The sequence below is a fragment of the Panicum hallii genome, chromosome 7 (assembly GCF_002211085.1).
Source record: "Panicum hallii strain FIL2 chromosome 7, PHallii_v3.1, whole genome shotgun sequence".
Lineage (NCBI taxonomy): Eukaryota > Viridiplantae > Streptophyta > Magnoliopsida > Poales > Poaceae > Panicum > Panicum hallii.
Window position 1 is genome coordinate 43,118,920 of NC_038048.1, and position 24,196 is coordinate 43,143,115.

The 24,196-nt window shown below is 48.5% G+C and overlaps 3 protein-coding genes and 1 pseudogene across 3 annotated transcripts; 1 reads left to right on the forward strand and 3 right to left on the reverse strand.

The window, feature by feature from the left end:
* Window positions 1-3,702: 3,702 nt before the first annotated feature.
* On the reverse strand, window positions 3,703-3,851 carry LOC112901776 (annotated as a pseudogene).
* A 1,140-nt stretch (window positions 3,852-4,991) lies between these two features.
* LOC112900155 (myb-related protein Zm1-like) lies at window positions 4,992-6,678 on the reverse strand. The gene is made up of 3 exons (XM_025968924.1): window positions 6,348-6,678; window positions 6,098-6,227; window positions 4,992-6,007 (listed from the first exon to the last, which is right to left on the reverse strand). The coding sequence occupies exons 1-3, from the start codon at window positions 6,484-6,486 to the stop codon at window positions 5,176-5,178; spliced, it is 1,101 nt and encodes a 366-aa protein (XP_025824709.1). The 5' UTR covers window positions 6,487-6,678; the 3' UTR covers window positions 4,992-5,175.
* A 10,096-nt stretch (window positions 6,679-16,774) lies between these two features.
* Window positions 16,775-17,502, forward strand: LOC112901668. The gene is made up of 2 exons (XM_025970626.1): window positions 16,775-17,096; window positions 17,201-17,502. The coding sequence occupies exons 1-2, from the start codon at window positions 16,886-16,888 to the stop codon at window positions 17,251-17,253; spliced, it is 264 nt and encodes an 87-aa protein (XP_025826411.1). The 5' UTR covers window positions 16,775-16,885; the 3' UTR covers window positions 17,254-17,502.
* Window positions 17,503-18,053: 551 nt separating this feature from the next.
* Window positions 18,054-21,392, reverse strand: LOC112901667 (binding partner of ACD11 1-like). Its single transcript, XM_025970624.1, has 5 exons — window positions 21,240-21,392; window positions 19,605-19,717; window positions 19,457-19,532; window positions 19,001-19,084; window positions 18,054-18,921 (listed from the first exon to the last, which is right to left on the reverse strand). The coding sequence occupies exons 1-5, from the start codon at window positions 21,378-21,380 to the stop codon at window positions 18,250-18,252; spliced, it is 1,086 nt and encodes a 361-aa protein (XP_025826409.1). The 5' UTR covers window positions 21,381-21,392; the 3' UTR covers window positions 18,054-18,249.
* Between the last annotated feature and the right edge of the window lie 2,804 nt (window positions 21,393-24,196).

The following is a 24,196-nucleotide window of genomic DNA, read 5'->3' on the forward strand; positions in this document are numbered from 1 at the left end:
GCACTTGCCGGATTGGGGCAGGTCCTATCCGCTGGAAAACCGAATCCCTTGGTTCTGGTCTCCCTGGTCCACACTCTGGGCAATCCCTGATTGTAGGCAATCGGCTCATACCTGAATCCCAACAGTACCTGAAGAACGGGCAGTGCCAATGATCGCGGGCTTCTTCGTGCTTCCTCAAACGCTTCCCGGTCCGGCGCTCATACTCCTCTTCCTCAGATTCCCGGTGGAGGCGCTGCTGGTACTGGTACTCGTACTTCCTGAGAAGATTAGAAGAAGTTGGCCGTTGATTCCTTACGTACCTTACTTGCCTTTCTGTAACATAATCATCCTTTTCATTTTGGGGCCGATTGCTCGAATCAGCCTCTCCATCTTTGGTCTGGCGGCGTGATGCCACCCCCGCCATGTTGATACCCAGTGCGAAGTCCAGCTGTCGCCTTGCCATCCGATCGTTACTTTCCACCATATTGACACCAGGGAACAGGTGAGTGTCGACTTTCATGGCGGTCTGGCCCAGAATCAATCGGCCCTGTTCAATAGCCGATTGGATCTGCCGACGGAGTTCCTTACAATCGCTTGTGCTGTGGGTAAAAGAATCATGCCATTTGCAATATGATCTTCCTTTCAATTCCTGCGCCGTAGGGGGTTTGTATCCTTCTGGAAACTTCAACTGCTTTTCTTTTAACAATAAGTCAAAAATTTGTTCCACTTTGCTCACATCAAAATCAAACCCCTTTGCCGGTCCTGTTGGTTTTATCCACTTGCATGATACAGGATTTGCACCACGAGCCCACTCTGCAGCCGATACTTCCGCTTCTTCTCCGGAGTCATCGGCCTCTTCAGTATCAGCTAGCGCTACTTGGCGCTTGAACTTTTCTTGATACAGCTCAGGGTGACGCTGCTCGTGCGTCGTCAACTTCTGGACGAGATGTGCCAATGAAGTGAATTCCAATTGAAAAGCCAGATCTCTAATCGGCTTCGATAACCCTAGAGACGCCAATTCCACAGCTTCCTTTTCTGAGATCCGCGTTGAATAACACCTGTTCTTCATTTCCCTGAAGCGTCGAATAAATTCTGCCACGGTTTCTCCACGCTTCTGTCGCATCTGCGCCAGATCGGCAATACCTGCTTCTGCAGCTTCTGAATGATACTGAATATGAAATTGTTCTTCCAACTGCTTCCATGTACGGATGGAGTCAGGACCCAATGACGTATACCACCCGAAGGCCGATCCCGTAAGCGATTGTGAGAAGAACCTTACTCGTAACGGATCCGATACAGAAATCATGCCTAACTGTGCCAAATATCGGCTCACATGTTCGATAGAACTAGAACCTTCTGCCCCACTGAATTTGGTAAACTCAGGAAGCCGATACTTGGGTGGCAATGGAATTAGGTCATAATCGCTTGGATACGGCTTTGTATAGCCGATCGCTCTCCTTTTCGGCAAAATGCCAAACTGATCCCTTAGGATGGCACCAATTTGCTCCGCCGTTTGTAACCCGGGGGCCGAGTGTACACTGTCATGACTCGGCCCTGTGGCATAAGTTGCTAGCCAAGCTTGTTTATCCGCGTCAGCTCCAGGAACCCCTCCAGCTACTTTCTGTGAGAGATGCATTGAGTTATTGCTATCCGGAATGTATGCACACATATAACCATGTGGGATTTCCTTGGGTGGCTCATTGAAGAACTGGTGGTCTGTGGGATCACCTCCTACTTTGTAAACCACGTAAGCTGGAGCACCATGTGATTCCGCCGCTGCAAGCGCATAAGGCAAAGGAGGTCTGGTCTGGAATGGCAACTCTCCCTTATGGCTTCCCAGAGCAGGCCCAGTCGGAGAATATTGATGCTTCATTATTTCTTGGACCACCCGTAAAGCTACACGCTCAAAAGTATTAACCAGACTTTCAGAATGCCGGTGCAACGAATGAGCCACTGCATAATTCACCTCCTGCCGCAAAGCTCTGGTACGGTCCTCAGACGGGGTAGACAGATCCACTCCATCAAGAGCACCCTCAGGTGAAAAACCTCTCCACCTGATACCGTGGTTGCGAGTCCTTTCGAAAGAGCCGATGAGATCGGCTTCAAACTGAGTCTTGATTTTGTCGTACCTCTGCTTATGTTCAGCAGAGAGCTCCTCGTAAGAGATCGGATCTTCCCTTGCCATCTTGTTGATCACCACTAACGGAGTCGACGAAGACGACGGAGTCGATGGAGATGATGCCGATGACGATGACGAAGTCGATGAAGAAGGTCCCACCGGGCGTGCCAGAATGTGTTGTCGGTCAAAACCCGCCGGCGGGCAGCGACAGGCAACACGAGGAGCCGGGAGGCTTCCGGGACGGCTGGTGGGCCCCGGTCCCTCGGTCAACGGCCCAGTGATCTGGCGCGCGCCCTGGCTGAGAATCGCTAGGCGTGCTACCTGATCCTACACCCGATCAGGAAGGTGTGACGTGTCAAACTCCTGCGTGCACAGACATGTGTAAAGATTAGTCCGAGCCGTGATCGGCTCATCACCTCCTCCCCGGTATTGGCTATGAAGAGCCGATTGTGTCAATACCGGATCGGATCTTTGGAACGGGCAACATAGGGATATATACATATATATATGTCCAAATAAAACTTGCTTCATAAATAACAATCTAATCCAATCTACGACGACTAAGCTCTCACTGCATGACCGGAACATCCTACACGTAATTGAGCCTAACAAATATACAAAAGCATCGACAAAACAATCTAAACAGAGAGCAAGGGAACAACTGAAAGCCAATCCCCGAAACAACCTCTATCCAAGCGATAAGCCGATACAAAGCATACCATCGGATCATTCAACTCGTTTGCAAGGCCTAATCATGCACATATCGAACCAAACTTCTAAATAAATAGAAACCAGCCATAACAGATTGGATCTACTGATAACTACGAAACAAGACAAAACCATCGTATCCATGAACGGACACGACGATCAAACATGCGAGAGCAACATATAAAGCACGATTAAAGCATAAAAGGAAAAGATTACTCAACGCATGCCAGGATAAACAACGCTACTCGCCATCTACAAGGCTTCAGCACGAGCAACGCATAAACGAACGAGCAAGGGTGACGCTACCCCGATCACGCAGAGCGTGATCGGGGTCGCATGGCACTTACCCGATGAAAACCCTAGAATAGGGGAGGCGATACGCCGAGAGTTGATGATGATTGATTCTTTTTCTTGGTTATTCATGGTATATATTTATAGTCCGCGGACTTGTTCTCTTTAACTAACCCTAACCTAACACGACACGAATCTTAACTGCTTATTCCTAATTTACACGGTCTTATGACCTCCATCTTCCGCACGGGGCCCAATTTGCAAACTTTGTCACGACTGCCTTCTAAGCCCATCTTGCTCCATGGCCCACTTCTGGTCCGGTCAAAATACGGCGATAACACAGTCTTATATGGTATGAAAAGGTCTTTAGAGTTATATTTCCAATTTCTCTTATAACATATCATCAATGGCTATAAAATCAATATGTGCAATAAGGATCTATATAGCATTTTTATCACTAATAGGCATGCCTATAATTTGTCATTATTTTATAAATAAAAAATTATAAATTTTGAATTTTTTGTGCACATCGTAGAGTTTAATCCTCATGGTAAATAAGATAAAATAAAACCCTCAAAATGTAATAGATAATTTAAAATTAGTTTTTAGGGCCCCCTCTTTCATAAATTATAACGTCCACTCTCCTGCTTAAGGAGATGGTAAACCAGTGCTCCTCCCAAGTGCAATGAAGACCACTAACTTAGGCCATGACCCTTCTTGATCGGCCATTGACCGGCCCCGTCCAGTTAAGTATGGTTCAAGGTACCTTTGCCCCATATTTTAGACGTGTTTGGTTGCCTGTCTCGGACGCCGCGCCACGCCACACATCTCGCGCCGCATCGGCCGCCGCACCTTAGACGCGGTGTGGCGCCGTCGGCAGGCAACCAAACGGACCTTTTGTATCCTCTCCTCCCCCTCCCTCCTCTCTCCGCTAACAGTACGGTACTAAATCTATGTTTCCAACTGGATGGTGGATGGCTCATGAATCTCCTATGGGCCTGTTTCGTTTTGTGGGGGCGCTTAAGGCCCATCACGGACTTCTACAGTTCTGCATTGTTTGTCATGTGTATCTCATCTTCGAACGAGCTCGTTCGCTAATGGTTTTGTCGTCTCCGCTTGCGCCAAAACTTTGTCCTTGGCTAAACGTCAGGACCGTGTGATCTTGATCGGGTGGCCCAGGACACGTGTGCGTTAAATCGTCGGTTAGTGGCGATCTTTACGTACTTCGTCCAAATCGAAGCCTCCAGTAATAGACCACCTTTTGTATTCATAACCTTTCTCCCGCGTGCTTGAAAACGCTACACATGTACACATACCCCCTCTTGGCTTTGTTTGTTAGGTAACCTACTTCCTCATCATCTGTTCATTCGAGGATGACCTCAATCATGCAACCTGCTCGGCCAAAGCTAAGGCATAGGCATGGCCTGGAGTAGTGTGAACATGACCCAAGGCGCATCGAGTAGAAAAAACACGAGCAGCTAGCAGCGACGAATGAGAAAAGGAGGCGACGAAATACGCAAAAAGGCTACATCACAATGTCAAAAAGGCACGACACGGCCACAACTTGAGCTCCGTTGCGTGCGCCTAGTCTAAAGCCCAAACGATTGGATCGGATAAAAAAAAAGGGTAGCAGGGACTCGATGGGTGATACCAGCACTTGCATCACACCGACGCCATGCACACGATTCAGTGTTGGGAGCAAGACTGAAGCACTAGATAACATGCTGCTCATCATCAGTACTTCAGAGTATTGCAGGTAGGTTACATTTCAGGCTAACTCAGTGAGTACCGGCAATCTTGACTCCTTTGTGAATCTCTGACTGCACTGCCCAACACTGCCTGCCTGCCCAGAAATAGTATCTTTTGTATGTGCATACTAGCCTAACTGATCTCCTTTTTAATACACACGACGGTGATGATTCATTTCCATCGACGTATTCGTGTTGAGTTTGTGCTCGTCTTGAGCCATGGACTTGTACAATTATACAGTGTATTATGCTTGTACCAATCGTAGCCGTACGATCAGGCTGAGGATTTTCTATCTAAGAATCAGAAACGGACGATGAGATAGAATTATCTCAGAAACCCAGCTGGTTACTACTTGTAACCACAGCAGAGTATGCGGGGTCCTGCTGGAGCGTGGCCGGGGCGGGGCCCGCTTGGAAGTAGCAGGACACCGGGTCGTCCACCATGGCAGGGAGTGTGCCCGGGTGGGCGATCGGACCCTGTGGGCCCACCGGGTACTGGTAGTCCTCGATGGGGCCCCACAGGCCCAGCTCCTTCTCCAGGTCCTCCAACCACCACTCCGCCCCCTGGCTGGTCGTGCTGGCGGCGTTCGGCTCTGTTGCATTGCTCTGGCACGGCGCCGGCGTTCCGGCGGCGGAGACGACGGTGCAGGCGCCGCCGCCGTCGCCGTCGATGATGCTCCACAGCTCGTGGTCGATGTCGATCTCCGGCAGGTCGAGGAGCTCGTCCACGCCGGGCCGGGCGGGCGCCGGCGGGGACGTGGACGAGGCGCAGGGCGACGTGGGCACGGACACGGACGCGGCCGGGCAGTACGGCTCCGGCGCGGCGTCCACCAGCATGTCGAAGTCGAAGGCCGGGTCGTCGAGCATGGGGATCATCTCGAGCTCCTCCAGGCCCAGCTCGTCGGGCACCTTGCTCGCGTCGCTCTGCTGCTCGCCGGAGTCGCCGCTGGAGCAGTTGGTCGTCGCCGTCGTGGTGGACGAGGACGGCGACGGCGACGGGGCCGCTGGCTCCCCGGCGCCAGCGGCCTTCTTCTTCTTCTTCTTGGAGCCGGCGCCGCGCTCCTCCCCGGCCGGCGACACCCGCTTCTTCAGGTGCGTGTTCCAGACGTTCTTGATCTCGTTGTCCGTCCGGCCCGGCAGGCACGCCGCGATCTTGGACCACCTGGACACAAATCCGAGCGAACTCCTATCAGTCCCGGCTTCATCCATGGACTCGAGAACGGAATTCTCCAAGCAACGAGCTGCGCCGTACTTGTTGCCGAGCATGCCGTGGAGCTTGATGATGGTCTCCTCCTCCTCGGCGGTGAAGTTGCCGCGCTTGAGGTCCGGCCGGAGGTAGTTGATCCACCGCAGCCGGCAGCTCTTCCCGCACCGCAGCAAACCTGTTGCAATTCAAGAACCACCATTTATTAGAACTCCCATGCATGGATGTCCAGTGCAGACAACCGAAGAGGACTGCTGCTCGCGTCTGGCCGCCGATGGGCCGGGGCTCGGTTGCATACCTGCTTGCTTGGGCAGGGCGCGCCAGTTGGCGTGGCCGTACTTCTGAATGTAGGCGATGAGGCGCATGTCCTCCTCCGGCGTCCAGGAGCCCTTGTTGAGCCCCACCTTGGCGCAGCACGGTGCCCGGCCCTTCCCCATCGTTCTTCCGACAAGGTCCAGCTGCGAGCTGCGCGCGCACCACCACCTCGAGCCTCAAGCTCCTGCTCCGCGTGACCGGCCGATGGATCGGTCGCGGCCTCGACGGCTAGCTCTCTAGTTCGATGCTATTGCTGCGACGACGGAGCCTCGATCTCTTGTGTCCAGGGCCTGTGCAGAGCTGCAGCCGGGACAGTGGCAGGGCCAGGCGTATATATACACGCCCCCCCGCGGCCGCGAGATGGCGGGTGCGCGCGGGTCGCTCCCTCTTTGACGTGCACGACGCCGACAGCGCGCGACGCCTTGGACACAGGCCGCGGCGGTGTCGCGCTCGCCCCCACCGCGCAGACTCCCCTCACCAAACCCCCGCGTCACTTGTCAGCCCGCCACGACGGGAGCCCTGGCTCCACCTGTGCCCCCCTCTCTCCTCCGCGCTTCCTCCGGCGAATTCCCAACAAAAAAAGGGGTGGAGGGGCCCGTACTTCGTTCGCCGTGGCGGTTCGCGTCGCGCGGCCGTTGATTTCCGCGGGGCCGGCGTGCCGACGACGTCGCGCGCACGGGGGGCCGCGATCGCGCGTGGGGCCTCGTGTGATCCCGGCGGGGCCCCTGCTTGCCCATCTGGGTGCCTGAGGTGGCCGCGCGGGCGCCGCGGTGGCGTCCGCCGCGGCTCGACATGTGCGGTTGCTTGGTGCGGCGCCAGTTGGACAATGGCGGCACGGTTGCATCAGACGCTGGGGGTTACGGAGGGCGATCAGGGAGAAAAGCAGAGCTAGAAAGGAGATTAAGCGCGACAGTGACGGCGAAATGCCGCTCCTTTTTTCCGATTCGTCGAAATCAGCACGGATGGTAGTGCGGCAGAGAGCAAGTTGGGCACTTTGCTTAGGACAGGGTCTTCCTAGCTTGCAAATAGGGTAATTTAGGGTTAGGTCCGACTCGTTCGGATTCATACCAAAATAGGAGAAATTAAAAGGTGGATTGCAACCGGGTAACAGATAGTTTAAATGATCGGTTTGGATTAAGCGTTTTGTACTAGCTCACTCATTGAAAATGGGGAGTTCCTGATGTGTACGGACGGATTTGAATGTGGTCCACAGCTAATTTGGACGCGTTCAGAGCATTTTTCCTTTATTTTCCGCCACCTGCTGCTGCTATCTTCGAGCTGTCCTTTGCGCAGATTCCATCGACAGATAAGGCCTTGAATGCGCTAATCATATAGTTGTCGTTGAACTGTTGCATTATTGTCAAATTTGGAAGTTTTATATTATCTCAATAAGCTCACACAAATTGCAAAAATGCTGGCATTTGGTACGTACCAGTGACATTGCTTGATTATTTCCCCATAGTTAAGATGTTGGTATCAACAGCGCCATAGAAATTGACAAGTTGTGGGAAAAAAAACGTATGTAGATGCTTACTGTTTATGCATTCTTTTTCTTGTCAACGAAGCATTTTAAAAACATACTCATATTCTTATATTTGCTTTCAAGATAATGTCCTCGTATCAAGGTCCCTGCCTTCCAAGACGTAGCTACTACCTACTACTCTCTCACTGTTCAAATTAAAGCAAGAATATAAAAAGAATATCACTGCCTTCCTTCTGTACGGATCCTCTCGCCGTTGATCAAACAGCAACAGGTAAGCTGATTCTCTGAATTAAAAATTTAAACTTCCCGAGCCTATCACTTGATTACCAGCCTTAACACGCAATATGCTGCGCCTGTTCATTCTAACCCACAAGAGCACGCCTCGGCCTACGGAGTTCAATCGTGCGTGTCTTCCTGAATAGACATGGTCAGGTACCAAGGACAGATTGGCGTTCAACCTCACTTATCTGTCCATCCATCCCGATTTGTGAGTGGACACAGTCAGGTAACCCCGGCCAATCAATGCGTGTTGGCATCCGGGAACAGCTGATCACTTCGGAGCTGGGAGTTCTTACCGCAAAGCGCAAGCGTTTTCGGGAAAGCGGATTCTCGTGTAAGCTTGGTTAGCTGCCGAATTGACCAGCTAGCCAACTACGTAGCTGCGTACAGATGAACGGCCGGTCAGCCGCCGGTGCCACGTCGCCGCCTTAAACTGTTTGGTTGATCGATAGGTGTGAAGCAAGGATGTTTATCTTATGCATCGTGTCAACAAGTAAATAGTACGTACTATATACGAGTAGTGTATGTACCACTACCAAGTCACAATAAACCTCACATCTGGAATTCGAAATCAACTGCCTGCTTTCTCCATTTAAAAAAGTAACCGCACACAGTGCACATGCCTGAAAGCTTGCCAAAAGAAAAGGTGTTTCCAAGAGCAAATAAGAGACGATGAGGATCACATTTTTTTTTTGTTGGGATCTGGATTCCTGTAGCGAGTCCGACAACACTGCTAAACCGACACAACCATTAACAAAGAACTGAAGCTGTTCATCAGTCTTGAGATCGACCACTACATATATTTACATATATATAAAAGAAAGATATTACAGTAGAGTAGCTGCGAGTTGTGATCGACGCGTGCATCTTCTCCGGCTGCAAATTGCAGGCAACAACTAGAACACGCAGTTCCTTCATCGACCAAGAATAATGTTGCATCCATCTCCGGTGATTGCCAAGAGAGAAATTTAGAAATGTTTTCGGTGAAGACTAAACCGGCGCCCCCTTCAACAACCAGGCGTCCCTTTCGATCCATCACCCGGGAGAGGCTGCAGATTCTTGCATGCATGTGTGGCAGCCACTGGCGGGGAAGTCTCAGTTAGGGTAACCAAACATTTGTTGCCGTTTTACCTTCCCTGCACCTAACCCTTGACGACGTGCTTTTTTCTCTCGCCGTGGAAACCACTACTAGATGGCGCACGTTGTCGTATTTGGACTCGTATGATCGTGTGTGTCGCTGGGTACGGGTGTAGAAGGCTAGAAGCGAATAGAAAAGAATGTCGAAGCCAAGGCTTTAACAATTAAGGTTTCTTGACCTGCTGCTAAGCACTCTGCATGCTGATCTCTTCTACCTAGATTTGAATGACATGCTAGCTAACCTCATCAATCGGTGACATGTTAGACCGAACAGCGATCGCGTGAGAAAAGATGAGAGGGACAGCACCTGCAGGCAGCGCCACAATTCACAGTTGGGCACGGAAGCAAGAGGCTGCCACTGCTAGAGACCTAGAGTGCTAGGTGCTAGCTAGCTACATGAATTGGAGCTACACGTCACGGTGTGAGTATTTAGTAACGGTTTTGCTGCATCAGTGTACGTACCCCGTGCTTACTGTATGATCGTATCCGGCCGTTAAGATCCGTGCCCCGGACGGTCCTCACCCTCCATCATGCCGTGGATCATCAGTAGCGAGGTTATCCGGGTTTGAGGTTTACCGTATATAACAAGCCACTTTTCAAAAATAGTAATAGACGGGCAGCACGATGACCGAGCGAGGGAGAATGGATAGTTACGGGAGGTGTAGCAACATCAGACTCAACAGTAAAAAGCTAGTGAGGGATGGAGAGATGTTTCGTGCATGTGCTTGGATGGTGTAGCAACATCAGACTTCAACATTAGACGCGCCTTAATCTTTCAGGCAGGCATTCATTTTTTCTGCTGCAGTAATTGTAGCTTGCCATAATTTTTAACTACATGTGTCTTGTGTTATAGGCAAGTATCTTTAAGAAAATCTTACCTAAGGCGCGGCGAACAAATTGTTAGCCACATCTTAGAGGCACATGTATGGCAATATATGCAGGGGCGGACCCGGCTAGTTAGTTTAAAATAAAGCATAGTTAGCTTGTCTTAGATGTCATTATTCAAGAACGGAGGGAGTGATTGTTTAGCTCTAAGGCAACCAATGCAATGGATTTTCATGTTTAGTTCTCTGGTTATAGCGAGGCATGAGCTCATAATTGTACTGCAAAATGGAGGAGTCGCTCAATGACGACCCAACAACTGCGGCTGATCCAAAAGAAAAGACAAAGGAAACACACCGCATGAATAACGCGAACCGATTTAGTATCTCCTTAAACAAAGTACTGTATGGAAGCATATGGTGTTCAGTACACAACACATGCCGCGTGTACCAAGCGGACCACGTGCGCGCTGCATTTCCTGCTGTACAATGGCCCTGTTTGGCACAGCTGAAACTTATTCAGAAGCCAGCTGGTGGCTAGCTGGCCAGAGAAGCAGCTGGTTAAGCAGCTGGTCACAGGCTCTGTTTGGCACAGCTGAAACTTGTTCATAAATTATTAACAATTAATATATCATAAAATTAATCATAAATTACTCTTAAATAAGATAATGATATAATTAATCATACAATTAAGAGGCAGAGGCCGACGCAGGGCGCGGGGGCGGGGGCAGGCGCTGGGAGCGGAGGCAGGCGCGGGGGCGGGGGCAGAGGCCGGGGGCGGAGGGCGGAGGTGGAGGCGCCGGGGGCGGAGGGCGGGGGGCGAAGGCGGAGGCGCCGGGGGCGGGGGGCGGAGGCGGAGGCCGGCGCGTGGGGCGGATGCCGCAGAAGCTGGACCGTTCCTGCTGCTCACCGACGCGCGTTTTGTGAAGGAGGTAGGTAAGCGCTGCCGGGGGAAGCGGTGCAGAAGCCCAGCGTTTGGGCAGCCCACAGTTTAAAATTGATGAGAAGCTGGTTCACAAGCTGTGCCAAACAGGACCATGACCCCAGCTTGCACAGTAGACCGAATGCTGCTGCTGCTGCCGCTCTCATAATAGGGAAGCCAAAAGAAATGGAGACGCCCAGGCCAGCAGCTAGCTACAGGAGTCAGCATCGGCCACCACAGTAGCAGCGCAGTGGAGTGGTTGGTGCCAAGTGGTCGCCCGCACACCGATCGTAAACAAGCACCCGTCCCCTTTCCTTGACTCCCCCGCGCGCATCAGCGTGCACGCGCATGTCCGGCCAAAGCAGCCTTCAGGTTCGGAACCGCCTTTGCGAGCCCTTTTAGCAGCTGAGCAAAACGTTGCGCACACTCGAGACAAAAGGCATGCGGCACGTAGCTGGCGTCATATTAAATGGCCGGTTCCCGCTCGGCATTCCAGCATGAGGCGTTCGTCGCCGTCGCGGAGGTCCGGCCCGGCCATGCCTTTCGTCCGGTGCCGGTAGAATTGATGAAGCATGCAGCGCCGGGGGCCGGGACGCGACCTTTTGGACCGGGGGCATTGCCCCGTGGCCACGCCCGCGCGCACGCGAGAGGAAGGACGGCAAAAGTGATGGTCTTTTCTGCGGCGTCCGCCCGCCCGTGTGAATCCGCGGACGCGAGTGCCCGCGGCGCGGCAGTTGGGGAGGCGATCCGCGGCTGATCCCCACATCATTCGTTTGACTCGGCGGGGCCGGGGGGGGCAATGCGCTCGCGGTCGCACGGAAACGTACGAGCGCACCACGGCGGCCTCAGCCTCAGGTGCGCCGCCGCCTCCGACACGTGTGCTGGCCTGCTGCTGTGTGGCGGTGTCCCGGCGGGCGACCGGGCGAGACCCCTAGTTTGGCGCCGCGCGCGCGCGCCTGCCTGATCGAATTAATTGGCTGCGCCGCGCTTTCCGGTGACCGGCGCGGCGGCGGCGCCCGTTCGCTGCGGGGCGTACGCGCGCACGTCGCCGACCGGTCAGGATCACGGTCTCATCTCGTGCCCCGGCCCGCTGCATGACCGCATCATGGTCGTGGATTGAACGGGGAGCGGCAGCCGGGCTGTGGCGCGCCACACAGATCAGATCATCGGTGCGTCCAAAACGCCTGGAGCTGACACGCTGCACGGCCAGCCCCCACAATGTCAGCGTCGGTCTGACCCGAGTTCTTCCCCCGGGCCTCACACATGGCACCACCAGTCCAGCAGGGATGCATTGCTGGCGTCGGGAAAATTGGACCATAGGATCTCACTCCTTGGACGGACAGAGCTAGCCGTTCAGAGTACGAGTTGGAATTGTACTGCTCGTCGGCGCTCGCGGTGAGGCGCCGGTCACGCCGTCGCCGGCTCGCCGCGTCGCTGTCCAAGTGTCCGGCCACGGCCCCTTTCGCTGCGATCCAAGTCCACTTTCCTTATCTGAACTTTTGGTACCTGTCAGTCACGTAGTGAACATGGCTCTGATGGCTTGCCCGATCGGCGGATGCGATCAGCCGGTCATTCATGGTTGATTAAGCTTCAAGGGATCGATCCTCGCCACGAGAAATAAACTGCGAAGCATCAAATAGGAGCATCCAGAATAAGAAGTTTGGAGCAACAAAAATAAGACTCGTCTATTCCTTTTCCTCTCAACGGAGCAAATAAATCTAGTGAGAGGACATATAGCCCCGTTGCTTGCGCCTCGTTCCATCCTACCGTTTTTGGGTTCAGCTTGATGATGATGGTGGTTCTGCATAGGCACCGTTTGCAGGCAATTTTCAGAGGAAAGAAATGGCTGCAATGTTGGAGATTGCAACAAAGTTAGGATTTCCGAAAGACACGTCAAGATTGAAGATTGTGGCTATGGAAATGTCCGTCAAGAATGGATGATGGTTTAATCACAGGATCTGCGGTCAAGCATATGCTGGCTCTATGTTTTTCTTTTACCTTTAGTGTTAAGACGCTGTAATAAGAAACATGTGGTTGTATGTCTCAAGAGGACATAGAAACGTGAACTAATTTTCCATTATTTAAACCGGCACAAATTGTATTTAAATATGAGTTTTTATGAATATTTGCATCCAGTGTTATGAAACAAGGACAATTATAGTTAACGTTATAATTGTATTATGAAAATATTTTACAATGTAAGTTGATAAATTTCAAGCGTTGCCACCCTTAATTCTATGTACCGCTTTATTCTGATTAGCAAGTTCGAACCGATGATATGTTGCACTCCATATTACTTCTCTTCCATTGAAGATTGGACTAGCTATTGTTTATTGTTATGGCTCTCTCTCTCTTTTAAAAGATCTGTAAAGGACACCACAAAATAAGCAAAACATCTATTGCTAAAAACATCAAGTACAACATAGCTACTCCTTCCCTTTTTATTTCACCTTTTGACTATGTGAACGTTCAAATAGTTAAAGAAAAAAAGGATCAATTATCTTTCTCGTTAGAAATGTGACACTTTAGTTGACAAAAGCTATATTATCTCTTTTTCAAAAAAATAACACGTTCGACCATACAACAATCATCAACCAGTAGATACAAAATTCTGAATCCTGACTAGTTGTTTTTTAATATCTAAAGCGTACCAATACAAATGTCACGCTTAGTTGACGAATCTATTACCTGCTTTTCAAGATATCAACCGGTGCGATGATCAGCACAGCTTGTCTTCGTCTACCGACGCCGATGTGCACTTCTCCACCAACATTTTTGTATGTCTTATTTGTCTATGATTCATCGCCCAATGAGTGCCTCCGCAATGTTTGCAGAGACACTCTTCCGGCCCATTGGCTCCGGGAATTCGGAACGGTTGCAACTGGCGCATCAGAATTTCAGAACTTCAGACGGATTCAGCAGAGCGGTGAACCGATGCGAGTGTGAAAGATCCCCGAGTGCTTTACAGCGGACGCTGACGACCTGTCGGAAAGATTCCTCCGGTCGCCGGCCGTTCGCCGTCCCCATCGCCGCACGTTGACGCGCAACGGCGCGGCGGGCGTACGCGCACGTCGTCGCAAGCTCGCCGTCGCACGTCACCGCGATCGATCTCCATAGTAGCTAGCTTTGCGACTTTGGTCTCTCACTGGCTACGCAACTAGCAGCACGGCCATCTCCCCACTCGTTGATCCCCCGCACAATCATACACACGTCGATTTCTTCAGGTTGTTGAGCTTTATTATCTGCAGTGTAGCAGCTACCTTCCTCGCTCGTCTACTGCGTACGTCAGTCGACGAGCTCGACGATCGTTTCCACCATGGCGGAGGAAGAAATGGACCAGCAATATAATGGAGGGAGCATTGCTGCGCAAGATTCTCGCCGACGACTACTGGTCACCGGTGAGGTTTGAACGGTAATTGTTTGGTTGTGCTAGTTACATACTCAAGTACTACTGGCCTATGCCTGAATGATTCAGCACGATCTTGTCAAATGTCAAGTGACAGCGGGTGAATACATTGTCAGATCATGTTTCTTTCATGATGGAAGAAAAAAGGCAGCATCTTCGATTACGCAAGGTCTAGCCTGTTTGTGCCGACAGGAGGAGTGTACTGGTCCATCGAACTCAAAGACTGAATTGAAACTCGCCTAATCAAGTTAGAGTGTTTGACCCCCAAGCCAAACCTGAGAAAAGTAGTTGCCCAGATTCGTCGGTAAAACAGTAAAATATACTATTGCAGCAGGGCTAAGTAGGTAAGAAATTCAGTATCTCCTGGGTTTTACTACATCGACAACGACCTGAATTCATCTTCAACCTCGGCATGATCGACGATGGTGATCGTGCCAATCAGTGCCATAGACTCCATGTTCATGATGATTGGCAATCGCTCCGAGATCAAAAGAAAATAATGACGAGGGTGGTAAATTGTGAAAGCTCTGGAGCAAGTATAATAGGCGCCGGTGGCCCTTGATTTTCAACAGGTAAGTGGCAGTAGCCGTAGTTTTCAGTTGAGATTAGGTAGGGGAGCCTTTGGACTTGATCGGCTGGATCGTAATAAACTAGTCTAAAGGGCCTTTCGTTGTTAGCGAATTTGGTGAGATTTTATGTCCTCCTGGAGTTTGTTGGACGGGGCGCCTGCATGACACCCTGCTGCCATCAGCCGATCGTTAACTGTAACTTTGGTGTCACCGCTACAAGTGGCTGGCTGCCTGCACATCACCGTTCTTCAAGCAGCTCAGCTGAAAGGTACATGACCTTACTTTTGCTCCCGAGGAAAATGTTTTTCTATTCCTTTGAGGTAAAAATAAGTCTTTCTGTGGCAGATAGAAAAGGAAGGTTTATCTGGGCCACGAACATCATTTTTCGTTTAAATTATTATTTTTTAGAGAGAGAATATATTTGATATTTTCTTAATAAGAATATGACATTCAGGACGTACTTGTGGGCTGGATTAAAAGCCCACTCTCCAGCAGATCTAAGATCTTTGTTGGACTGAGCCTATATTGGGCTTGTAAGCTTGTTGATCGGGAATAAGGAAACGTATAAAGCGAATTTGCCACCCGTCGTAGAGCCCAGGGCTACGGATAATCCGTATGGGTAGGTGTGTACGGCCAAGGCATCATTTCGACATGCAGTTCCTTCTTGCAATTGTAGAAATTCTCCTGATGGTCTGTCTGCTCGACTACTTTTGCGTTTCCTCTTCCTCTAGCATGGACGTGTGAACACACGGGTCAAAGATGAAGAAGCGCGGTGCCTGAGTCGGCAAAGGTCGCCGTAGCACGATCACTTTCAGCAATCAGCCACGTAATAACCGAGCGTCACGAACCAGCGCGAATACTGGGCACGTGAGGAATCAGCGCGACCCCCGGGCGTCCATCTCTTGACAGCCGCCGACGGCGACGGAGACGTCTGTGGCCAGCCGCCGCCTCCGGCGTCCGGGCACGCGAACTGATGCCGCGCGCGCGAAGCGTTCTTTATGAGCTCGCGACTTGTGATCCCGGCCGGTCAAATGGAGTTGCAGCAAGCAAGCTGATGATAGCTAGAGCACGACGCATGCATTTGGTTTACGCAGCGGCGGCTTCTCCCTCCACGTCGCCACCACGTAGCATCCTCACGCACAGAGATAGAGTTGCCCTGCTGTGGCTTTCGCCTGCACTGCTGCACGCAGCAGACAGCACACATGCTCCTGATGGCTTGATTAGAATTGCCTGCTGCACTCCAAGGGTCGTGTTACGGCTTAGCTTATCCCAGGTTCAAGGTGCTCGCACGTTGGAAACGGCGCTGGATCCTGGCCACCGCTGCAGAACAGGAACGGCTATCTCTGAACAATTCAGTAGTACTTGGCCAATTGGGCCATTACTGTACAAGTTAGTGGTTAGAACTTGGGTTTCCTGATAGTCTTTGCTTCAGAAAATGAAAGCCCGGAAGGGGGGCTTCAGATCAACATCTGCCCATGCACCCAAAAGCACCACCAACCTGTTGTTAACTGAAGCAATGCGAGGTGGTAGCAGCCAAAAGCAGATGCTTCAGAAAATTGCCGGGCTTCAGATTAACATCTGTCCATGTACTCAAAGCACCAGCCTGTTGTTAACTGAAGCAAAGCGAGCTAGTACTAGCAAAAAGCAAAGTGAGGCACGTGAGGCAATGCGTGAAAACGGGAAAAGCATGAAGAAAAAAGAATTAAAAATGCGTAGATTCCTTCGATTACACTACAATTTTATGAGCATTTATACACGATCAAGTGTATTATTAATGTACACACACAAGCACATCACCGGGCATATACCTTTCCCTGGCTCGTAGCCAAGGTAGCCGAGAGGCTTTGCTTTCCTTGGCTGCTGCACAGGCCGATTCTTTTGGCGCCACCTTCCTCGATTCCGGGATGCAGAGGCAGCTGAGCATCTCGGCGATGCCCAAGCTCCTGCCGGAGGAAGCCGGCGGCGGCGGCAACGACGACGACGTGGAGGCCAAGCCCGAGAAGGCGCCGGCGCCGCGGTCGTCGGGGAAGGAGCGCTCCGTGCACTTCATACCGCTCGTCATCGTGCTCTGCTTCCTCCTCCTCTTCCTCTGCTCCCACGACCCCTCTCCCACTGGTAAGTGTGTTTCCTTTAGATCGATTCATCTAATGCTCTCCATGCTCTTTTCATGTGTGTTCATGTTGATCTCTTCGTACTGTCTTTGTGTTTTCTGTCTGCAGATATGTCGAGTTTTGGAGAGAAGGCTGGGAGCAAGAATGCCAAGTCGCTCTGATCCTGTGAAGAACTGAACAAGTGACGCACCAAGAAAAATATTTGTCTTTCAGTTTATTTTTCAGTACAGATCCAATTGTGTATTTGATCTCAACTACGAAGCATAAACACGGTGCCCTATGCTACGAGGCTAGCACTGCCGCAAACAACCGTCAAAAGTTCAGAACTCTGATCGTCTGACAACATTGGTTTTTGTTTGCCCTTGCGTATTACATGAGCCGAACCTTTATGAATTCTGGACCCTTATTCAGTGAGAACTGTCAAAACTGGAAGAACACATCAATAATCGAGTGACCACATGTCCGGTTTTTCAGATGTACCCAGCAGCGGTATGAAAACGCATGTAATTGTCCTGACCTTTCCATGATATGTGGCATGGCAGCGCAAATTCCCTAAAGGCCCGTTCGGTTATCCCGTTCCGGGCCATTCCAGGCCAGGAACAGTTCCACACTAGTACAAATTATTGAAGGAGTAGGAACAGTTCCGGACCATTCTCATGCAACCGAACGGGACCTAAATAATATTTCCAGCCATTATCCTTTTTCCACCTATGCAGAACAATGATCACTCATGACATAGATTACCAACACGCAGCAAAAATCCTACACGGTCTGGACACTAATGAATCAACAGAATTACAGAACCCAATCAGGTTCCAGAAACACTGCTAATGAAGAACATACACATACAGTTTTTTTCTGTTAAAGCACCATTCGCTCATGAATAGCAAGCATACTCTCTCTTAAACAAAAGAACAAGCGCATCAGAAATAGAATCATGCATAGCAACACAACCACCATGTTTCATGTTCCCACTACAGGGTAATAATGATATATTGATAAAAGTATCAGGTAACAAATTGCAAACTCTTTTAGGTCCCAATAGCTTTCAACCTTCAAAGGGGTTTGTTTCAACCAAAAGATGGCAACCACAACACTAGAAATGAGTTCAACAACCATAGCATGTCTATTTACACATGTATGGGGCGCAAATCATATCATAGAATCAATCCCTGAGCAGATTCTGGCTTTTTAGGAGCATCAGTGGGGGGAGACACCTTGCTGGGCTCCTCATCAGTAATAGCAGGGACAGTCGCTGCTGTGGAGACGGGGATATCTTCAGGGGTTTCAGAGACATGTATCTTTGCGAATTCACCATCCAAGTCCCTGTGTGTTACCGGGCCTTCTGAGATGTTGGATTGTGCTGCAGACTCACCCTCAACATTCTTGGGCTCCTGCTCAGCCGCTATTTTCTCCTTAGCCTTTGCACCAACATCGTTGGCTGCACTTGTGACCTTGCTGAAGGCGCCGGTTACCCATGCTGCACCAGTGAGGACATATCTGTTCTTCATAATGGCGGATCCAGCAGTCGAGACACTCTGTTCAGCAGCTGCCAGTGCTGATTTTGTCTTCTCAGAGACTTGGTACTTCTGATCCATTTCCTTAACTTTATCATTGACAGCTGAAGTGCCAACACTGAACTTCTCACTTAGACCGATTCTCTTGTCAAACGAAGATACTCTAGCAGTCGCAGTTGATGTGAGTTGATGCTTCTCATCCAGAGCCTTTGCTCTGTCCAGTGCATCCCTACCAAGGATAAATCCCTTCGCCAGCATGGTCCCAACAATGTCCTCGGCCTTTTGAAGGGCAGAAGGTTTTGTGTCCTTGGGCTGGGAGTGAATTTTTTTTATGAAGCTGCACAGCAACCATAACAGTAGCATGCAGTAAATAGTATGCCTCTAATCATACCTCTAGAGCAGCTACAACTTCTGCAGGTAGCTCATAATCAGTAGCGGGCGTGACAATGACAGCCATATCAACTATCGTAGCCCCCTGTGACAGCAATGGAAGTACACATCAAAATATGTCAGATATATATTCTTAAACAACTTTTTCATTGTCATCCAGAGACAGCTCAGTTTTCACCTAGAGCTAAGAGGTCATGGTAGACACAATGTTTAAAAATCAGTTGAAGCAATGGATTATGTAAAAGGCAACTTTCAATGGGCACGCAGGTATTACCACTTGAAACAATTAATGACAGAGAGTTACAAATAATTTTTTTTGGTTGGACTTCAGAATTACAGTACAGAACCACATTGATACTATTCAGATGGCTAATCTCTTTGAGTAAGATAACAAATGTATACCATACTTTCATAATAATGCAACCAGTTAATCATACCCTTAATGCAAAAGACATACCGTGAGAAGCATTGCCGTCTCAGCTCCTTGATTGTCTTTAAAAGTAATGTAGGCAACTTGAGACAGCTCATCACCACTGCATAGCACCAAATGGTTAATGCAATTCATAGAACAGAGTGAAAATAGGCATCATAGATATGGTACTAACCTCTGCATTTCAACATGAACAATGTCACCAGAAAAGGAAAAGAATTCCTTTATATCACGCTGTGCTGCTTTCAGGGACACATTGCTCACCTTGACGGTACTAAACATGCTTGCCTAAAAAAAGTAAATGGCAGAAAAGGAACATATAATCATCAGTATTGTGTATGTATAGCGCCATACCAAATAAGCAAATAGGATACCCCAACAGAAATTTCTTTAGAATTTAGAATAAGAAAACAAAATGGAGAAATCAGTTAAACATTAGTGCAGATACATTAAGTTAACACATCATGGCATCCAGACATAAGTATGAACTTCTTCAAATAACAAGAACATCAACATGGGACTTTGCTTCATGCATAGAAAAACCTTCATAACAAATAATTTTCTTCCAGTTGGCTACAACTGACACATGACGCAGTTAAGGCATTTTTCTCGAGAATATTTATGAGCAACTAGGTATTGAGGCTTGTTTCGATCTTTTTGATATAATTTTAAACACTTTTTGGCAGCATTGACCACGGCTTGTTTATATGAAATGGCTAAAAATAGTCAGATACAACACTGCATGTTATCAAGCATGCCCACTCTTCTGATTTCGTTGCTGATACAGGTATTTATTTCCATGGCTAAAATAAGAAAAAAAAATGCTTCATTAATAGGTTTTGAGGTTGAAAGTGTAAACCGATTTAACATCTACAGAAAAAGACAAATGTTAAGTAACATGCAGATAAATTTGTTAACATTTCTCATGCGCGAGGGAAGCAATATATCATTGATTATTCTTTTTGCCACATGCATTAAACTTCACCTACCGCACTTACCAAATGACACGATGTATATAATAAATTAAATATAAATGCTGTATTGCCTAAAATTGGAGCCTTTTGGCAGCTTTGCTTAAAAGGCTAGACCCATTTTAGGATATACAAGTGATAATCATACAGGTGTGAAGCCTATTCAGTATTCACGTGAGGGAGTTTTCTTTGTTGCATTGAGAAAAGGTATTGAAATGGGAGTCAACACATTTCCCCCAAAATCCTAGAGCATAAGCAACTAAGCAGGTGGACACAAACAGAGAAATAGGCTCAAGATATTAACTAAACATATGTTACACGCTAGTAGATATTAACCAAGCACTTCAAATCATCACGAGAGGTATTCATAACTCCCAAACGCCCCCCCCCCCCCCCCTCCTCCTCCTCCTCCTCCTTAGTTTCCAGGACTAGCACCCTGACAGCAGTCTAGGATTATCAGAGAGCAGATTAATTGCCACAGTAATTGCAAATTCATCTGTGAGGTACAATGCCGACTGAAATGGGACGAGATTTGATTATTACCAACACCACCCCACGTTTCAATGCTACCCAGTTCCACAGATGCTCTAGTTCCCCCCATTTCCGTTCTTGCTAATAGCTTCCCCTTCTCTTTGCTAAGGCAGCTTTCGCAGATGCGGAGCACCAGAGCGTAATCCACGCAAATCAAAAACCCGCCCAAAGTACAAACCCCTATCTCTGGCTCCGAGAACGAATTCAAAAACCGGCGACTTAATGCCCCCGGATCAGAAATGGCACAGCGCACAGAGACTCGCAAAAGAGAACGGTAGTGAATAGGAGCAAGGAAAGGAAGGACTCACCGCCATGGCTGCTGCGACGCGATGCCGGAGATCTCGAACCCTAAACCGCTGACTTGAATCGGGAAACGGGAAATGGAACGGCCGTGTCCAGTGGGCAGGGTCTATGTAGAAGGAGCGGAGCACGCGGCGCGGCCGTGCCATCGAGACGGCGTGGCGACGTGTTGGGCACGCCGCTACTGGGCCCCACCACCTCGCGTCTTTCCTTTGGGTCCGGTCCAAGTCCAAGGTCCATGGGGGGGCTTCTACTATCGCTGAAAATCCGACCCGTTAGTGACGTGCGTCAACTGGGCCGTTGTAACTTCATGGGCCTAAAGCTGCGTGGTCTCACCGAGGATTACATGGCCCAGCGAAGGTCGGTAACGAGTAACGCTAATACCAGTATACCACGCTGATTTCTTTCCTTTCCTTTTCCTTTTGATTTGACGGAATATAATACACACGGATTGGTGAGACGAGAGAGCAGAAATCGGGGGCAAATAAAAAATAAAATATGAGGCAGGTTTACCCCATTTTTGCCGTTTATCATCTGTGATAAATCATGGATAGAGAAAAGCTTAAGCTAAAGGAACATAATTTGAACTTCAATTTTGGTATCATCGGATCACTTCTGCAGCACATAAATATAGGAATAGAGGGACATTCTTGAGGAAAACAGCGACGGCTAACACATGAGATAATTCAGATTCTTCTTCTTCTTGGGAAGCAGAAGCACGGAGCTGAGAGCGTTGCCATGCGTAAGAACAGCTCGTTGTAGCTCCATAACCTGTTCCAAGTATCAGGATCACACAGATCAAGTGAGTAGTCTAGCACAAAAACACTGCGATTTTGTACTAAAAAATTACTGGCGAGTTCTGTAGCTGCACTAGATACCTGAGATTTGGTGAGCGTGATTTCTTTCTCCACAAGCTTTTCCGTCTGAATCTTGGCTTCAGTAACAATCTGGAGTGTGGATGACAAGGAGTGTGGAAGAACATGCAAGTCATCAGTGACCACGAATTTCGTGTGTCCCACTTTCACATATGCTTCACCAATTTCACTTCCATCATTTGGTACTTTTGGATTCGCCTCACAAAGCGTAATGGACTTCACCCTATTTTGGCAATCAGGTTCTATGTGTTTGTAAGCCCTACACCAAGTACTTCTATGACAACGTTGAAAATCTGAAAAACCTTCGTTCTTCAAGCACGTAAAGCAGGCAGCGATTCTCAGTTCTCTTGGAGCTAATTCGTCCACCTTGAAGGATCTTAGAAGCGCAACAACCAAAGAAGGGTTGGCAACTTTGGGGCTAGTAAGAGGCTCTGGCATTCCGATCTCATGAATTCTTTAGCACTCCCATCTAAGCTCCTGTAGAGATTATTGAGACACCCTTTCGATGAGCACTGACCAAATTGACTTCATTATGGATCCCAGCGGAATGCTTAATAAGCCAAAGAGAGAATCAACGAAATCCTCACCAACTTCAGCATACAACAGAGTGGAGTTGTTTTTCATCTGAAGAACCCTTATCTTCAAAATTCCTAGCCTTTCCTCAGCCTCGTTTTGTTGATCAGGGTACAAGTTCCGAGTGAGAGTATCTAGGCTTGCATCATCGTGTGCGATAGGAACATTGAAACAGTGCTCCGTTAAAGGTTGCTTTGACGTCAATGATCTCTTCAGCAAGCTTGTTATCTGCAAGAACATGGATCGTAAGTCAGTATGTGTACTCAATATTTCTGAACTGGTATGATTTCTTCTAGTGCTACTTGTATCTGTGATTCTTAAATACGTCCTCATACAAACCGCAGTGAGTGGCAACGAATTTGATCAGCCAGAGTAATGTGAATCGGCAAATTGTCCCTTGGGAATTCGCACTAAGAAATTGAAGGGCTAGTTATGTCAAGAACTCCTCGTTTTCCACATGAAGAGTTGAGTTTAAAGGCTTTCTTTAATGGAATCTGTAAGGTTTCTTTACCATGGTTCACTGTGAACTCCTTTTCTAATTTTTTTTAGAGTGAATCGCGTTCTTGGAGTGCCTTTTTTTTAAAAAAAAAACGCATCCTTGCTGTTGTTTTATGGGGTGATAGAACGTGGAAGATTAATTATTATTTTAGGAAGGAAGAACTTTAGTGTTCAACAATGTTTATCCATAACATATCTTGTGTGTTTATTTGTTTTGTTCAACTATCATTTGCACTACTGCCACCATTTCATTTTATAAGGTGTGCACGCATTTCGAGAGTCAAACTAATAATTTATCTCACGTGATAAAAAAAATTCTGTTATATGAAAATTATATCATTGGATTCACTTTTGGAGAATCTTAGGCCAGTCTCAATAAGAATTTCACGAAGAGTTTCATGACATTAAATTTTATACCATGTCATCAATTTTGTTGACATGGCGAGAAGACTGAAGGAGGGAGTTTTATAGGATAAAAGAGAAGTTTCATCTCTATAAAACTCAGTTGGCACAGTTACCTAGTTTTCAGTCTTGATAATTGTGCTATAAAACTATACACTGAGACTGGCATTATGATTGTGGTTTACTGCTATGAACACTATGGAGAAATTGCAAGTCAAATTATAGTTTCGAAGACAGTGTCGAGTTATAAGTGCGGTCATCCTCTATCTCAAAATATGCGTTGTTTTAGAGTTCAAAATTTATCCTAAAAAAGTATGCATGTGTAGATTTTAGTCCAATTTAAATGGGATCCACATATTAACTTTGGTACTCATCACGAATCATGAGCTCATTAGAAGCCGAACAAGCCTCCCGGGGTGCTGAGTTAGTCAAGTGTATACTCTCTCCGTTCTAAAATAAGTGTATACAGACTATATATAAATGGTTTCGGGGATCCATAATCTAGCCCGTTTATCAAAACCAACTAAACAAATTAATTAGGGTATGCAGGCATTTTTCATCCTCACTATTTTGTACTTATTTTAGAGTATGAGATTTCCTACAAAGAACACATACTT

Bases quoted from the DNA above. Each gene is read 5' to 3' on its own strand.
- LOC112900155 (XM_025968924.1), bottom strand. From the start codon at position 6,486: ATGGGGAAGGGCCGGGCACCGTGCTGCGCCAAGGTGGGGCTCAACAAG. The intron at 6,228-6,347 runs GTATGCAACCGA...GAATTGCAACAG, and splicing joins CGCCCTGCCCAAGCAAGCAG to GTTTGCTGCGGTGCGGGAAG. The intron at 6,008-6,097 runs GTACGGCGCAGC...ATTTGTGTCCAG, and splicing joins CACGGCATGCTCGGCAACAA to GTGGTCCAAGATCGCGGCGT.
- LOC112901668 (XM_025970626.1), top strand. From the start codon at position 16,886: ATGCAGAGGCAGCTGAGCATCTCGGCGATGCCCAAGCTCCTGCCGGAG. The intron at 17,097-17,200 runs GTAAGTGTGTTT...TTCTGTCTGCAG, and splicing joins CCACGACCCCTCTCCCACTG to ATATGTCGAGTTTTGGAGAG.
- LOC112901667 (XM_025970624.1), bottom strand. From the start codon at position 21,380: ATGGCACGGCCGCGCCGCGTGCTCCGCTCCTTCTACATAGACCCTGCC. The intron at 19,718-21,239 runs GTGAGTCCTTCC...TACTTTTTTTAG, and splicing joins GCGTCGCAGCAGCCATGGCG to GCAAGCATGTTTAGTACCGT. The intron at 19,533-19,604 runs GTTAGTACCATA...GGTGCTATGCAG, and splicing joins GTTCATGTTGAAATGCAGAG to TGGTGATGAGCTGTCTCAAG.